Below are 16106 nucleotides of genomic sequence, written 5' to 3'. Positions count from 1 at the left end.
AACCCCCCCCCCCCGAAAAAAAATCATGCTGTTATTTTATACCAACATATTTCCTGGGTAGACTTTCCCTATAATGAACAGGGGGATAGTTTTCGAGGGGTAATTGTCCTCAGGTATTGTCGTCCTCGGTTGTACCTGGGGGGGGGGGGGTGGGTTGCTAGGGGGTCATTTTCAATGGTGGGGGATAATTGTCCTAGGGGATAATTGTCCCGATACGGAAACAAAATCTAAAAATCTGTTTACCTCCGGTGGGACTCGAACCCACAATCCCGGTTTAGAAAACCGATGCCTTATCCATTAGGCGACGGAGGCCCACGGAGTTCAATAATGTCCCTCATAAAATTGTAAACTGTTATGAAAAGAATCGCTTAAATGCTTTAATTTTTTTTTTTCATATCTAAGGTTCCAAGCCGCCCATAGATAGCAGCGATTGGGAGTAAGTTAGAAGTTATTATATTATCCACACAAGCACTTTTTGTCGAATTCTTCCAGTCACTCCTCTCTTCTCTCCAATCCCCCCCCCCCGAAAAAAATCCTACTGTTATTAATACTAACATATTTTCCGGTATTGACTTTCCCTTAAATGAACAGGGGATAATTTTCGAGGGGGATTGTCCTCGGGTAATGTTGTCCTTGGTTGTACGTAAGGGGGATTGTCCTAGGGGTAATTTTCAATGGTGGGAGGGTAAGGGGGGGGTAATGTATAGGGGATAATTGTCCAAGGGGGTAATTGTCCCGATACGGAAACAAAATCTAAAAATCTGTTTACCACCGGTGGGACTCGAACCACAATCCCCGATTTAGAAAACCAATGGCTTATCCATTAGGCCACGGAGGCCTACGCAGTTTAAAGACGTCTCTCATAAAATTGTAATCTGTTAACTAATGAATAACTTAAATGCTTTAATTTTGTATATCTAAGGTACCAAGCCGCCCATATAAAGGGGCAATAGGGAGTTAGTTAGAATTTATTATATTATAAACACAAGCACCTTTTTGTCGAATTCTTCCAGTCACTCATTTCTTCTCTTCCAATAACCCCCCCCCCCCCCCGAAAAAAAATCCTGCTGTTATTTTATACCAACATATTTTCCGGGTAGACTTTCCCTATAATGAACAGGGGGATAATTTTCGAGGGGTAAATGTCCTCGGGTATTGTCGTCATCGGTTGTACCTGGGGGGGGGGGGGGGTTGCTAGGGGGTCATTTTCAATGGTGGGGGATAATTGTCCTAGGGATAATTGTCCCGATACGGAAACAAAATCTAAAAATCTGTTTACCTCCGGTGGGACTCGAACCCACAATCCCCGGTTTAGAAACCGATGCCTTATCCATTAGGCGACGGAGGCCCACGGAGTTCAATAATGTCCCTCATAAAATTGTAAACTGTTATGAAAAGAATCGCTTAAATGCTTTAATTTTTTTTTTCATATCTAAGGTTCCAAGCCGCCATAGATAGCAGCGATTGGGAGTAAGTTAGAAGTTATTATATTATCCACACAAGCACCTTTTTGTCGAATTCTTCCAGTCACTCCTCTCTTCTCTCCAATCCCCCCCCCCCCCCCGAAAAAAATCCTACTGTTATTAATACTAACATATTTTCCGGGTATTGACTTTCCCTTAAATGAACAGGGGGATAATTTTCGAGGGGAATTGTCCTCGGGTAATGTTGTCCTTGGTTGTACGTAAGGGGGATTGTCCTAGGGGTAATTTTCAATGGTGGGAGGGTAAGGGGGGGGGGGGGTAATTGTATAGGGGATAATTGTCCAAGGGGGTAATTGTCCCGATACGGAAACAAAATCTAAAAATCTGTTTACCACCGGTGGGACTCGAACCCACAATCCCCGATTTAGAAAACCAATGGCTTATCCATTAGGCCACGGAGGCCTACGCAGTTTAAAGACGTCTCTCATAAAATTGTAATCTGTTAACTAATGAATAACTTAAATGCTTTAATTTTGTATATCTAAGGTACCAAGCCGCCCATATAAAGGGGCAATAGGGAGTTAGTTAGAATTTATTATATTATAAACACAAGCACCTTTTTGTCGAATTCTTCCAGTCACTCATTTCTTCTCTTCCAATAACCCCCCCCCCCCCCCCGAAAAAAAATCCTGCTGTTATTTTATACCAACATATTTTCCGGGTAGACTTTCCCTATAATGAACAGGGGGATAATTTTCGAGGGGTAAATGTCCTCGGGTATTGTCGTCATCGGTTGTACCTGGGGGGGGGGGGGTTGCTAGGGGGTCATTTTCAATGGTGGGGGATAATTGTCCTAGGGATAATTGTCCCGATACGGAAACAAAATCTAAAAATCTGTTTACCTCCGGTGGGACTCGAACCCACAATCCCGGTTTAGAAAACCGATGCCTTATCCATTAGGCCACGGAGGCCCACGGAGTTCAATAATGTCCCTCATAAAATTGTAATCTGTTATGAAAAGAATCACTTAAATGCTTTAATTTTTTTTTCATATCTGAGGTTCCAAGCCGCCCATAGATAGCAGCGATTGGGAGTAAGTTAGAAGTTATTATATTATCCACACAAGCACCTTTTTGTCGAATTCTTCCAGTCACTCCTCTCTTCTCTCCAATCCCCCCCCCCCCCCGAAAAAAATCCTACTGTTATTAATACTAACATATTTTCCGGGTATTGACTTTCCCTTAAAGGTATTACAAAGTTTTGGTATGGGTCATGAATTTGGTTCAAATTAACATATTGGAAGCATATGCGTTCCTACAATATACATTGATCGTTGTCGCGGTTGAAATCGAGTCTAAAGTTATGAAATTACAAATAATAAACTCTTTATGTTGTATAGCTCCCTCTCAAGGTCAAGATATTAATTTAGCTATGAAACAATGTTTCTTGACTAAAATCGACAGATTAGCTATTCCCGTTCGGAAACTATATATCCCAACTACATATTCTGAGATTTTCATGGTCGCATCTACCATTGTACGGCCGTAGGCGCTATTTGAAATTTATCCAAATTTACCGGGAGCACCGGTAAATTTTTATATTCAATTTTTCTCGAAAACAGAAGTGTTTTGGGGGCTATTTTTTTAGTGCTTATAATACATCCACAGGGGCATCCAAATATATCAAAATTGTAAAGATTCACTATCCACCCAATTTTCAAAATTTCCCAAAACTTTGTATTACCTTTAAATGAACAGGGGGATAATTTTCGAGGGGGAATTGTCCTCGGGTAATGTTGTCCTTGGTTGTACGTAAGGGGGATTGTGCTAGGGGGTAATTTTCAATGGTGGGAGGGTAAGGGGGGGGGGGGGGTTAATTGTATAGGGGATAATTGTCCAAGGGGGTAATTGTCCCGATACGGAAACAAAATCTAAAAATCTGTTTACCTCCGGTGGGACTCGAACCCACAATCCCCGATTTAGAAAACCAATGCCTTATCCATTAGGCCACGGAGGCGGATGATGAAAGTGTTTCTCCTAAGATTTGATTCTGTTAAAAATGAATCATCTAGCGCTGGTCATCTCAGCTTGGATTCATGGTCATGTGACATTCCGATATTACATCAAAGAGGTATTACAGCTTGAGTTCCAATAAATGAAATTAATGCAAACATCAGAATTTCAAGGATGCACAATTACTGAAATGCTTTGTTTGAAAAATGAGGATTTCCACAGCGTTTGCCGAAACAAAGCACGAAGAAATTTAAGATAAAAATAATAACTAACTAATTTACACAACAAAACATCTGTTCACCTCCGGTGGGACTCGAACCCACAATCCCCGGTTTAGGAAACCGATGCCTTATCCATTAGGCCACGGAGGCCTACGCAGTTCAAAGACGTCTCTCATAAAATTGTAATCTGTTAACAAATGAATAACTTAAATGCTTTAATTTTGTATATCTAAGGTACCAAGCCGCCCATATAAAGGGGCAATAAGGAGTTAGTTAGAATTTATTATATTATAAACACAAGCACCTTTTTGTCGAATTCTTCCAGTCACTCATTTCTTCTCTTCCAATAACCCCCCCCCCCCCGAAAAAAAAATCCTGCTGTTATTTTATACCAACATATTTCCTGGGTAGACTTTCCCTATAGTGAACAGGGGGATAGTTTTCGAGGGGTAAATGTCCTCAGGTATTGTCGTCCTCGGTTGTACCTGGGGGGGGGGGGGGTTGCTAGGGGGTCATTTTCAATGGTGGGGGATAATTGTCCTAGGGGATAATTGTCCCGATACGGAAACAAAATCTAAAAATCTGTTTACCTCCGGTGGGACTCGAACCCACAATCCCCGGTTTAGAAAACCGATGCCTTATCCATTAGGCCACGGAGGCCCACGGAGTTCAATAATGTCCCTCATAAAATTGTAATCTGTTATGAAAAGAATCGCTTAAATGCTTTAATTTTTTTTCATATCTAAGGTTCCAAGCCGCCCATAGATAGCAGCGATTGGGAGTAAGTTAGAAGTTATTATATTATCCACACAGGCACCTTTTTGTCGAATTCTTTCAGTCACTCCTCTCTTCTCTCCAATCCCCCCCCCCCCCCGAAAAAAATCCTACTGTTATTAATACTAACATATTTTCCGGGTATTGACTTTCCCTTAAATACACAGGGGATAATTTTCGAGGGGGAATTGTCCTCGGGTAATGTTGTCCTTGGTTGTACGTAAGAGGGGGGGGGGATTGTGCTAGGGGGTAATTTTCAATGGTGGGAGGGTAAGGGGGGGGTAATTGTATAGGGGATAATTGTCCAAGGGGTAATTGTCCCGATACGGAAACAAAATCTAAAAATCTGTTTACCTCCGGTGGGACTCGAACCCACAATCCCCGGTTTAGAAAACCGATGCCTTATCCATTAGGCCATGGAGGCGGATGATGAAAGTGTTTCTCCTAAGATTTGATTCTGTCAAAAATGAACCATCTAGCGCTGATCATATCAGCTTTGATTCATGGTCATGTGACATTCAGATATTACATCAAAGAGGTATTACAGCTGGAGTTCCAATAACTAAAATGTATGCAAACATCTGGCAGAATTTCAAGGATGCACAATTACTGAAATGCTTTGTTTGAAAAATGAGGATTTCCACAGCGTTTGCCGAAACAAAGCACGAAGAAATTTAAGATAAAAATAATAACTAACTAATTTACACAACAAAACATCTATTCACCTCCGGTGGGACTCGAACCCACAATCCCCGGTTTAGGAAACCGATGCCTTATCCATTAGGCCACGGAGGCCTACGCAGTTCAAAGACGTCTCTCATAAACAAATGAATAACTTAAATGCTTTAATTTTGTATATCTAAGGTACCAAGCCGCCCATATATAGGGGCGATTGGGAGTAAGTTAGAAGTTATTTTTTTATAAACACAAGCACCTTGTTGTCGAATTCTTCCAGTCACTCATTTCTTCTCTTCCAATAACCCCCCCCCCCCCCCGAAAAAAAATCCTGCTGTTATTTTATACCAACATATTTTCCGGGTAGACTTTCCCTATAATGAACAGGGGGATAATTTTCGAGGGGTAAATGTCCTCGGGTATTGTCGTCATCGGTTGTACCTGGGGGGGGGGGGGGTTGCTAGGGGGTCATTTTCAATGGTGGGGATAATTGTCCTAGGGATAGTTGTCCCGATACGGAAACAAAATCTAAAAATCTGTTTACCTCCAGTGGGACTCGAACCCACAATCCCCGGTTTAGAAAACCGATGCCTTATCCATTAGGCCACGGAGGCCCACGGAGTTCAAGAATGTCCCTCATAAAATTGTAATCTGTTATGAAAAGAATCGCTTAAATGCTTTAATTTTTTTTCTTCATATCTAAGGTTCCAAGCCGCCCATAGATAGCAGCGATTGGGAGTAAGTTAGAAGTTATTATATTATCCACACAGGCACCTTTTTGTCGAATTCTTTCAGTCACTCCTCTCTTCTCTCCAATCCCCCCCCCCGAAAAAAATCCTACTGTTATTAATACTAACATATTTTCCGGGTATTGACTTTCCCTTAAATGAACAGGGGGATAATTTTCGAGGGGGAATTGTCCTCGGGTAATGTTGTCCTTGGTTGTACGTAAGGGGGGGGGGGGATTGTGCTAGGGGGTAATTTTCAATGGTGGGAGGGTAAGGGGGGGGGGTAATTGTATAGGGGATAATTGTCCAAGGGGGTAATTGTCCCGATACGGAAACAAAATCTAAAAATCTGTTTACCTCCGGTGGGACTCGAACCCACAATCCCCGGTTTAGAAAACCGATGCCTTATCCATTAGGCCACGGAGGCGGATGATGAAAGTGTTTCTCCTAAGATTTTATTCTGTTAAAAATGAATCATCTAGTGCTGGTCATCTCAGCTTGGATTCATGGTCATGTGACATTCAGATATTACATCAAAGAGGTATTACAGCTTGAGTTCCAATAACTAAAATATATGCAAACATCTGGCAGAATTTCAAGGATGCGCGCACAATCACTGAAATGCTTTGTTTGAAAAATGAGGATTTCCACAGCGTTTGCCGAAACAAAGCACGAAGAAATTATGATAAAAATAATAACTAACTAATTACACCCAAAAAAAAATGTGTTCACCTCCGGTGGGACTCGAACCCACAATCCCCGGTTTAGGAAACCGATGCCTTATCCATTAGGCCACGGAGGCCCACGGAGTTCAATGATGCCCCTCATAAAATTGCAATCTGTTAATAAATGAACCGCGATTGGGAGTAAGTAAGACGTTATTATATTATCCACACAAGCACCTTTTTGTTGAATTCATCCAGTCACTCCTTCCTTCTCTTCTCTTTGTTTTTTATTTGATTTTTTTTCCTTCTCCCCCACCCCCTCTCTTTCTCTCTCTCTCTCTCTGAAATAAACACGCCCACACATAATAAACTTTAATACAGGATAATAACGGCACAAAATAAATTAATGCATTTAACTCTATATATTTATTTCTATATATGATTTGTATAACGAATTTCACGGGAACCAAACAAATGGTAACTTTTAAATAAAAATGCTTATAATTTTCTTACATTAATTTGGAAACGTTATGCCAGGAGATTAAAAGAAAATATTACGAATTGTAGCATAAATTTAGTTTCACAATTATAAGAAATAATGAGGACCTAACTATGATAATTCATACAATTACGTCATCGTGTGATCATAATGAATGCTGCCCTCATATTTTTAGTAATTTTTCTTCGATTTTGTGTTTGTTTTAATGATTCGTTTGTTTATTTAGTGAAGTAAAAACTGACGGCCTTAGAATAATCATATCCAAGTAATTGCCAGATATTGATTTACACCCGGGTGAAGAGTGTCAAATGTGAATTATTGTCTTGCAAAATTAAAATGCATATTACATGTAGCAGGTTCTATGACAGTTACCCTTTGGACAATCACCCAATGGTAAATTACCAACGGGATATTACCTCTAAGGACAATAACCCCCAGTCAAAATTAACCCAAAGGACATCCATCACCGATGACAATAACCCCCGGAAAACTACCCCCCCCCCCTTGAAAAATCAGCCCCTTCGACAATCACACCCTTTCCCGAGGACAATCCCCCTTCCCTGAAAATGATACCCTTTGACAGGGGATATTTTCTTTTGGGGGGGGGGGGTAATTGTCCTCCGGGGGTTATTGTCCAATGGTGTGATTGTCCAAGGGGGGAATTTTCAGAATTGGGGTGGGGGTAATTGTCCTTGGGACGTAATTTTCCCGGGGAATAATTGTCCTATAGCCTTGGTTGTCCTTCGTGTGATTTTCCGGGGGGGGGGGGAATTTCCGGGGATGATTTACCTGCATGGGGGTGATTGTCCAGGGAGGTAATTGTCCTGATACGCATGTACCATGATTACGGTACTGCTTTTATTGCATATACTACTGTCTTTTGATACTTTAATTATCGTCATATTATGTTACTGCGTTAATGTTACATTATGGACATAGTATTATATACATACAATTATTATGGTACTTCTATTATTGTCGTATTACGATAAAACTACATTTGTAAATGTCATTACGATAGGTACTAATATTATTGTTTAAATACGATTTCCTCATCAAGTTTTTACCTAATTTTGCATAATTATCTAGGCTAGATAATATGTTCAATTTCTGTGAGAAACATTCGCCAAGTATTAATGAAGAAGAAACAGTTCTCTGTAAATTATTTAGGCCTTACACTACCAGAATAACCAAAGACCTCAATTAAGAGGATTATTCGTTTTAATTCCTTTGTGGGGGCGGTCTAGAACGAGGCTCGAGAAGGACTTCGAACTTAGGTGCGTACATGGTGAAGGAACCCTTCACGTTAGACACATCAACGACAGGCCCCTCCGGGAAACGGACGGTGTATTTCTGGACCAGGTTGGCAATAGTCAGAAAGATGGTCCTGCGGGCAACTTCCTGGCCGGGACAGGATCTTGGACCTGGATATAACAAACAAACAAATGAACATTACAAAAAAATACCAAAAACGGACAAATTAGTGCCTTAATGTTGTAGATGCATAGATGCACAAAAACTCTGCTCTCTCCTCATTACAGCTTCACCAGATTTTCCCTTTGTTATTCGCCGTAACGAGGACATCTAAACAACCTGTACATCCAATGAGACCAAAAATCCTAAGGTCATTGAGACCAAGAGCCCACGTGACACAGAGTCTCAAGTTTACTGGCTGAGGACACCGACAACCTACGGAGCCGACACAATTATAGATTATGATTAATCTATATTCAGTCATTTAGAGACACCTCAATTACTAGTTGTAACATTTTGATGTAACACAACACATTCAAAGTAAAACTGTTCTTGGTCCGAATGCCTAAGCGATGTTTTAAGTCTTATTTACACTATTCAAGGATATTTATATTATAACAGCGTCGGCCAGAAAGAAAACAAATAAGATGCAAAGAAGAAAGAAGAAAAAAGAGGAAGAAGAAAGAAGAAGATGGAAACAAATTACGGGAATCCCAATTTGACGAAAAATGACTTACCGACAGAAAATGGGGTGACGATACGGGCTTTGTCCGAGTCAAAGGTCAGGTCATTGCCGTTGAGTTTCAAGAATCTCGTAGCGTCAAAGACCTGTGGATCAGATTGCCAATCGGAAGGGTCGTTGTGCATGGCCCAGTGGTTTGGAATGATGAGAGTTTCCTTGTCGATGGCATAACCACCGATCGTGCCGTCTGCGGACGCTGCATGGGGTATTCCCAAGGTAGCAACTGGGCGAAGGCGATGGACCTCGGTCAGGAAGGACATCGTCCGTGGAAGACTCGTGCGATCGTCGTACGTAACGTCGGTGCCAAAGTTCTTCATCTCCTGGCGAATCTGAGATGAGGGAAGCAAAGGTGGGTTTGTACCTCATTCACAGAGCCAAGCCGATGCCAAACCGACCGATCCTTGGCCATGCGCTAGGGATAGGCTTAATGTGATTTGGGGGTCTGTTGTCAGTAGTGATGTAGCTAGGAATTGTGTATGGCGGCCGAAGGAAACCATGAAATTAATGAAATATTGTTTCGCAAAGTAACCGAAAGTAAACATCTCTTTCAGTACTAATATTTGTGGAATTACCTTTGAATACCATTTTGTATGGATCCAGTAAACAGGGGACGCAATTTTAACAAGAGCCTGATCTAACTTAGAATCGAGAGCAATGCAATGATTTTAACCCTTTAAAATACTATTTATACACATTATCTATTATATAGGGGTGCCAAATTATGAGATTCTGGAGCTAAGCAACCGAGTCTTACAAAAATGTTGCATTTTAAACAGTCAAAAACTGTCTTTGTAATGCCCTAACACAAACTGTCATCCCATTCTCTTTCCCTCTTTTGCGTTTTTGTTTCTACTCCTTTAGGAATTTTATTTTTCATATATTATATATTTGAAAGGTGTTGTAACGATTCAAGCTCTATTTGCTTATGTTTCACCACCTTTGTGTGTTCATTCTTCAAACTGTATATAAGTTACAACTTGTCTTTGATAAAACAATGTTATATTCTTTTTCACGTGAAGTTAATTCAAATGTATTGTAAAATTGAAAATGATTTGTCATCTTATATTAATTTTTCATGTGATGTTAACTTCAATGAATTGTGAAATTGTGAACATGCATAAATAAATAAATAAAATAAATTGTAAGATTCATGAATACGAAGGTTCGTTATTCCGAAAATGGAATAGAACCCCATTACTGCATTTTCGGTATAAATACAAGGGAAAGCAAACATTGCGACTTTACCTTGTCTTGGAGGTCCAGGTCACTTGCCAGGTAGTAGATGTCCCATGTTATGACCTCGGGTACGGTGTTGACACCGGCCGTAAAGAAGTCATACATAAGTCGCCATCCGTCCTCTGGTTGGGCAATGGACGACTCACGCTTCAAAAAGAAATCGCTGTAACGTTGCACGAGGCTGGTTTCACGGTTCGTGTAGATGGCCTCTTCCGCTCGTTCTTTGAGGTATTTGGCCACACCTACCAGCTGCAATATAAATTACGAAACGACCGGCAGAAATCCCGGGATGCGGATGATAATTATTATGGTTGAGGCGAGTGACGTGATCTTGTGGATACGTTGCCAAGTATCAGGTTCGAGTCCCGTTACGACATTAATTTCCTTTGGCAAGAGATTAATCTTAATTTGCCACTCTCTACCCAGGTGTTGAATGGGTACCCGCTCAGATGCAGTTATTAATTTGGTTGGATTGGCATGCGTGCTCTTGTAAACCAATTGAATCCAATAACCGGGGGATGGAGACAAGAAAATGCATGGAGCAAATGTTTTGACTTGTAACCCCCCCCCCCCCCCTACAAACACCACTCGAGTGGCGTAATAAGTAATGTTGTCCAATATCAACTTCGTGAGCTTAACCCCCTCCCACCTTCAGGATTGTCATAGAACCTTCTATATAAGGGTTATCTTTTAGATACAAAATTGCTTTACAGTGATGCAACTACAGTATTTCGAACTGACAATGGCGGTACTCACGTTGGTTTCGTAGTCATCTACTTTAGTGTTTGGCAGGACAGTAGATATAAACCCTGGCTGAAACAAGACACTGTTACTGAGAGCATCGACGTCCTCAAAGAATTTCTGGAACTGCCACTGGCCGCTGATTGTATTTCTATGACCGGCTGTATCGAACGCTATACGGGTCATCACGTCCAGTACGTGCTCCCTGAAGATCATTTTAGGGACGACTAAATCGCTGGGAATTGCCCCCGTCAATTCATCGTCGAAGAAGGCGATGGCTTCTTCGATTTGAGTTTCGACGGTGGTTCTCAGGTACGACGTTTCCTTGAGGGTACTGTTGACAAAGGCTCGTGCCTCGTCCGAAGCAGCGCCGTTGTCTCGTATAGTACCTTTGTTGAAAATGGATTAAATACGTACCGTTGAATTAAAAAATGATAATTAATTCAACAACAACAAAAAACAAAAACACCCCGAACAAACAGAAGAGGCCAGAGATTAACTGACATTGAAAAAAGTTGTAGAATGAATCTCAGTAGAGGTGTCGAAGTGAAGTGGTTTAAGCATTTGACTTTAAAATAATGCAATGGTCGTGGGTTCGATCCCTGATACGACACTAATGTCCTTTGGCAAGGCATTAATCTTCATTACGCCACTCCCTACTTAGGAGAGAAAAGTGGACCTGGTAAGATGGCGAAGGCCTTTGTGTTAGTAATTGTCATACTTATGCCCTCACGGTGACCATTATGGTAGGAATACTCCTCGGGGAATGGAGACATTGCATATTTTGGTCGAATGAATCCGATGATCGAGGTAAAGCGCTTAAAGACGGTATTTCGCATTTTAAGCGCTGTATAAATTCAGATTAGACTTATTTATACTATTCCTACAACTAAGGCTCATTCAGAAATGACGCAGAAAATACGCGGCAGCTTTTTTAATAATAACGTAAAGACGTAGTACGCTTACGTTTCTTAATATAATAGCAAGATTATATCACAGAGCTCCGTGAATAAACGTGATTATATACCTCTTACCAGTGGCGGATCCAGGGGGGGGGGGCAGGGGGCCCGCCTCCCCCCCTTGAGAAAAAAATCATGTAAAATCACGTGATTTTTTACATTTTTTTTGGGGGGGGGTTGCCCCCCCTGGCGCTCAAGGGGGGGGGGGGTGCAACTTTTAAAATTTTGGAGGACCAAAAAAAAATGTGCTTACTACCCCCCCCCCCCCCCCCCTTTTTCTCCGACTTTTTCGTTTTCATACCTCGCCACTGCATGAGCTCTTCTGGTAGCTGCTTCTTGTTTGACTCGACCCCACGATCGGAGAAGAGGTGATACTTCTCCAAAAACGCTTCATCCCTGAATCCCCTGGAGTTGATGAAGCAGATCTTTGATAAACCGAGGTTTAACTGGTAGAGTCCGCCTTCCTTTTCGCTGATCATCTCAGCCGCCGATCTCTGTCAAAATGTCGAAAATCATGAAATATTTTGAATTCTGATAATTTATTATGAGGCAGTTGAACGCACTGATATTACGACAAATCATAAAATGTATCAGATTTTGAGATAACTATTATGTTATTATATATAACAATAGAAACCCAATATTTTCAGAATAGATTGATGGTTAATTTGTAATGTTTTTTTAAAAGTTTGGCATGATTGGAATCTGGAAGACGTGAATAGGAGAAAGCAAATCTGTGATCGCAAAGCCTTTTAAGAAATCAACTCCTGGGCAATGACAAAACACTACTGGATTTATGATTTTGCAATCTGTCATTGTATAATGATCACACTTTTAAGAAACTGCAATATGTACAGGGTTATTGAGAAAAAAAATTAAGTCGTGTTGAATGAAAATTGACGAAATTCTTGCCTTACTTATCTCCCAGTAAATAAAGCCTAACAGAGGTGTATTAGGTATTTAAGCGCCAGGGGCGAGCAATGAAACTTAGAAATCTACAAAATTAATCTTCATGATATGGGAGGATTTATTTTGTTGTTGAAAAGTGCTGAAACTAGAAAAGAAACAACTCATTTGCCCGGATCATTTGTCACCATTTATCTTTCTCTCTTTCTCTCTTTCTCTCTTTTTCTCTCTTTCTCTCTCTCTCTTTCTCTCTCTCTATCTCCTTCTCTCTCTCCTGCCCGATGTCGAAGGTCTTGAAAAGCCACTGCTCATGCAGGCTATAATACTAAATGATACTCACCGATCTAAAGAAATCGCTTACTACCCTTTTCAATTGCGTAAAGCTCCCCAACAGCCCCGGACCGGGAGGTGTTTTTCCACTCAATGCGTCAGAGTTTGGTGTCATCACCATCAACATCCCGACCACCATCACCACCTTCACCACCGTGCACGTAAGATGCATCTTGGAGTTCGATTTGGTAGCTGTCCCGATGAAGCGGTTTAGGCGTTGAAATACTGAGGAAAGGGAAGTGTTGTGGTCTGTCAAATCATTATGAAATCAGGTAGAGATGGTATTTTATATATAAATTATTAATTAATAATTATACAGTATAATAGGGGTGCCGCTCTAACGGGTCGCTTTTTGCCAAAGAGCGGAAAAGAAAGAGAATAAAAAATAAACATGGGGTGTGATTTTGTGTTGGGAAATAGTAACAAATGAGCCCATTTTTAGATCCTGGCCGTAAGCATCGGTTACTCGTTCCTTCAGAATAATATACCTCAGCAAAATTATTGCATATTGCAAATCCCAGATACAAAAAAAGGAAAAGAAGTTACTACGTCTGATTCTAAAGGGTGACGTTTTGAATGGAATCCCATAATAATAAGTATCCTTTTCTGCCATAATGACCCATTTAAAATTGTTATGGATTTGAAGGTTTCAGCCATACACCCTATTGAAACCAAATTGAGATATTAGTTTAGGGAAATTAGAAGATTAATGATAAATAATTTAAATATTTTCACAATACGGAAACATGCCGCGATAATGGAAATATATAAAAATATCATTTGTAAAAATAAAAAGATAAGGGCATAGAAATGACAGGGCAAGCAGATGAATAACAGAAAAAATGGAAAACAAAAGTAATGATAAACAACTCAAAAGTAGCCTATAGGCCTGTATTATAGCCTGTTTAGCCATTTCAAATTTTCTCGTATAAGATATAGAATCGTTCAAAATAGTTGAAGTTATAGTTTTTACGAGTAGTGAGCTAGGTACACGAGCAAAAAAGGCGCAGTGTTGTCAATTTAAAAAAAATTAAGTAGAAGATTTTATCACTTTTCCAAATCTACCCCAAAACCTATTTTAAAATTTAAAGGGATAGTTTGTCAAGGCTACTCACCTGTACCTGCCAGTGAAAGAAAGCCCACGTACTGATATCACCGAGGATTCTCTCAAACTGGTCACTGACCGAGAAGCGGCAGCTTATATATCGTGTGTGAAGAATGGATTCTATAATTGAGATGCTGCTTAAATAGAAAAGGCAAGGTTTGTTCGATCTAGAAAAATACAAAACATCTGCCTGAGATAAATGGAAGGTGTTAGTACTCCTTGTTTGTTCTCTCGCGAGTACACTTATCATTCAATCAATTGGGCATATTTGATGTGGAAGTTGGAACACGAAGGTATCTGTCAAGTTTTTAAAGGTACTATGTCCCATTTGCAGGCCAAACAAAGATAAAAAGGTTAAATTTCAACGGGATTTGAAAGACAATACTATAGAACTTCCCTCAAAACGAAAGGGCTTGAAAATGGCTTTCGGTGGGAAAATAACGACCATTAGTTGTCGAATTGACTTAAGTGATTGCAATCACCTAAGTCATGGTCTGATTTTCAGACCCTTTTACCAAATGGCTGTACGTTTTGTGATGCACAAAGATTCAATCAGTTTGATTTTGGCCATTACAAGAAGTGGGTTATTGATGTAGACTAAATGCTCATGTACCTGTTACAGCCTATTTTATGTATGTTATTACCAAAGAAAAATAAATGTCAGTCAGTCACTCAATGGTGTCTGACAGTGAACTCTAGAAGGTAAACGGGTTTTCTTGCATAAACAAAATTAAAGGACACTGCCAACGTTTAAATCTCACATATAGGACATACATGACATAGGACTATTCCTAATTCCTGCAAAGTTCTACAGATGTTGGCTGCAAAAGGGACATAGTATCTTTAAGTTTGGATATGAAATATCCCTTATGACAGTTGTCAATCATAACATGCTGTATAACAAAAGTAAATAAAATACGGGATAAATATATGCTTTCAAGGGATTCAATGTACTGTTATCATCGAAACTATAGGGTTAGAAGGAGACCAATTAAGGGTCAAAACCTGGAAATAAAGATTCGAAGAAAGAAGATTACAGGCAAAAATATTACAAGAAACACTGTCAGTTTTTTTAAATATGAAATCAAATAAGGAATATTGATCAATATTAAAAAAGATAATTCATAATGCTAGCAATTTTTTGACGATAGTGAATAAGGTTACCATACATAATAGTGGGTCGGGCGAGTCTAGCTGCCCCAGTTCAGGTTCGTGTACTCTCTATCATGCTATTCTCATCCATATTTGCACAAGATAATTTAAAAGAAATATTCCTATTTACTCTTATGCGTTGTAAAATCTATATGCTGAAGGTTTACAGTGTCACTGACCTCAGTTTCTGTATACCATCCAACAAATTTGCACGAGGTGATATATTTGTTCTTCTTTCAGTTCGTTATATTTTTAAATCTGTGCTTCATTGTCTATTGCCATATTTGCACAAGATAATTTAAAAGAAATATTATTATCAACTATTGTGCTTTGTAAAATCTATATGCTGAAGGTTTACAGTGTCACTGACCTCAGTTTCTGTATACCCTCCACAAATTTGCACGAGGTGATATATTTTTTCTTCTTTCAGTTCGTTTTATTTTTTTTTAAACTGTGCTTCATTGTCGACTGCAGGAGGATATCTAAAATAATGAATAAAGTTCATCCAGAAAGGTTGCAAAAAGCAAGAAAACAATGATTTCAAAAACATTATGATTTGAGGGAGTACGTCTTGTTAAAAAGTCGAGAAATGGCTGAATTTGTACAATATCCTCTCCTAAGTGAAAGAAATATTTGTTTCAACACAATAAAAGCGGCTCTTTCCTCTGATATCCCAAATAACG

At 39.9% G+C, this 16106-nt stretch overlaps 1 protein-coding gene and 10 non-coding genes across 11 annotated transcripts; all 11 read right to left on the bottom strand.

Annotated features, from left to right (window-relative positions):
- Window positions 1-240: 240 nt before the first annotated feature.
- TRNAR-UCU lies at window positions 241-312 on the bottom strand. The gene has a single exon. It is a non-coding gene; the product is annotated as a tRNA-Arg (tRNA).
- A 2011-nt stretch (window positions 313-2323) lies between these two features.
- On the bottom strand, window positions 2324-2395 carry TRNAR-UCU. The gene has a single exon. It is a non-coding gene; the product is annotated as a tRNA-Arg (tRNA).
- Window positions 2396-3367: 972 nt separating this feature from the next.
- TRNAR-UCU lies at window positions 3368-3440 on the bottom strand. The gene has a single exon. It is a non-coding gene; the product is annotated as a tRNA-Arg (tRNA).
- Window positions 3441-3734: 294 nt separating this feature from the next.
- Window positions 3735-3807, bottom strand: TRNAR-CCU. The gene has a single exon. It is a non-coding gene; the product is annotated as a tRNA-Arg (tRNA).
- Window positions 3808-4244: 437 nt separating this feature from the next.
- TRNAR-UCU lies at window positions 4245-4317 on the bottom strand. The gene has a single exon. It is a non-coding gene; the product is annotated as a tRNA-Arg (tRNA).
- Window positions 4318-4782: 465 nt separating this feature from the next.
- On the bottom strand, window positions 4783-4855 carry TRNAR-UCU. Its single transcript has one exon. It is a non-coding gene; the product is annotated as a tRNA-Arg (tRNA).
- Window positions 4856-5153: 298 nt separating this feature from the next.
- On the bottom strand, window positions 5154-5226 carry TRNAR-CCU. Its single transcript has one exon. It is a non-coding gene; the product is annotated as a tRNA-Arg (tRNA).
- A 421-nt stretch (window positions 5227-5647) lies between these two features.
- Window positions 5648-5720, bottom strand: TRNAR-UCU. Its single transcript has one exon. It is a non-coding gene; the product is annotated as a tRNA-Arg (tRNA).
- A 468-nt stretch (window positions 5721-6188) lies between these two features.
- TRNAR-UCU lies at window positions 6189-6261 on the bottom strand. Its single transcript has one exon. It is a non-coding gene; the product is annotated as a tRNA-Arg (tRNA).
- Window positions 6262-6563: 302 nt separating this feature from the next.
- Window positions 6564-6636, bottom strand: TRNAR-CCU. The gene has a single exon. It is a non-coding gene; the product is annotated as a tRNA-Arg (tRNA).
- Window positions 6637-7602: 966 nt separating this feature from the next.
- On the bottom strand, window positions 7603-14391 carry LOC585560 (cytochrome P450 2J2). Its single transcript, XM_030998888.1, has 7 exons — window positions 14282-14391; window positions 13177-13391; window positions 12232-12424; window positions 10987-11360; window positions 10240-10479; window positions 8990-9323; window positions 7603-8422 (listed from the first exon to the last, which is right to left on the bottom strand). The coding sequence occupies exons 2-7, from the start codon at window positions 13336-13338 to the stop codon at window positions 8220-8222; spliced, it is 1506 nt and encodes a 501-aa protein (XP_030854748.1). The 5' UTR covers window positions 13339-13391; window positions 14282-14391; the 3' UTR covers window positions 7603-8219.
- Between the last annotated feature and the right edge of the window lie 1715 nt (window positions 14392-16106).

This window comes from Strongylocentrotus purpuratus, unplaced genomic scaffold (genome assembly GCF_000002235.5).
Source record: "Strongylocentrotus purpuratus isolate Spur 01 unplaced genomic scaffold, Spur_5.0 spur5_contig_861, whole genome shotgun sequence".
NCBI lineage: Eukaryota > Metazoa > Echinodermata > Echinoidea > Camarodonta > Strongylocentrotidae > Strongylocentrotus > Strongylocentrotus purpuratus.
The sequence above is the reverse complement of the archived record's forward strand: the minus strand, read 5'-3'. Positions and strand labels throughout refer to the sequence as shown.

What these genes read in the sequence shown, in the direction of transcription:
- LOC585560 (XM_030998888.1), bottom strand. Translation starts at nt 13,338, where the DNA reads ATGCATCTTACGTGCACGGTGGTGAAGGTGGTGATGGTGGTCGGGATG. An exon ending in TAAGCGATTTCTTTAGATCG is followed by an intron (nt 12,425 to 13,176) that starts GTGAGTATCATT and finishes ACATTTTGACAG; the next exon opens with AGATCGGCGGCTGAGATGAT. An exon ending in ACCTGGACCTCCAAGACAAG is followed by an intron (nt 9,324 to 10,239) that starts GTAAAGTCGCAA and finishes CCCTCATCTCAG; the next exon opens with ATTCGCCAGGAGATGAAGAA.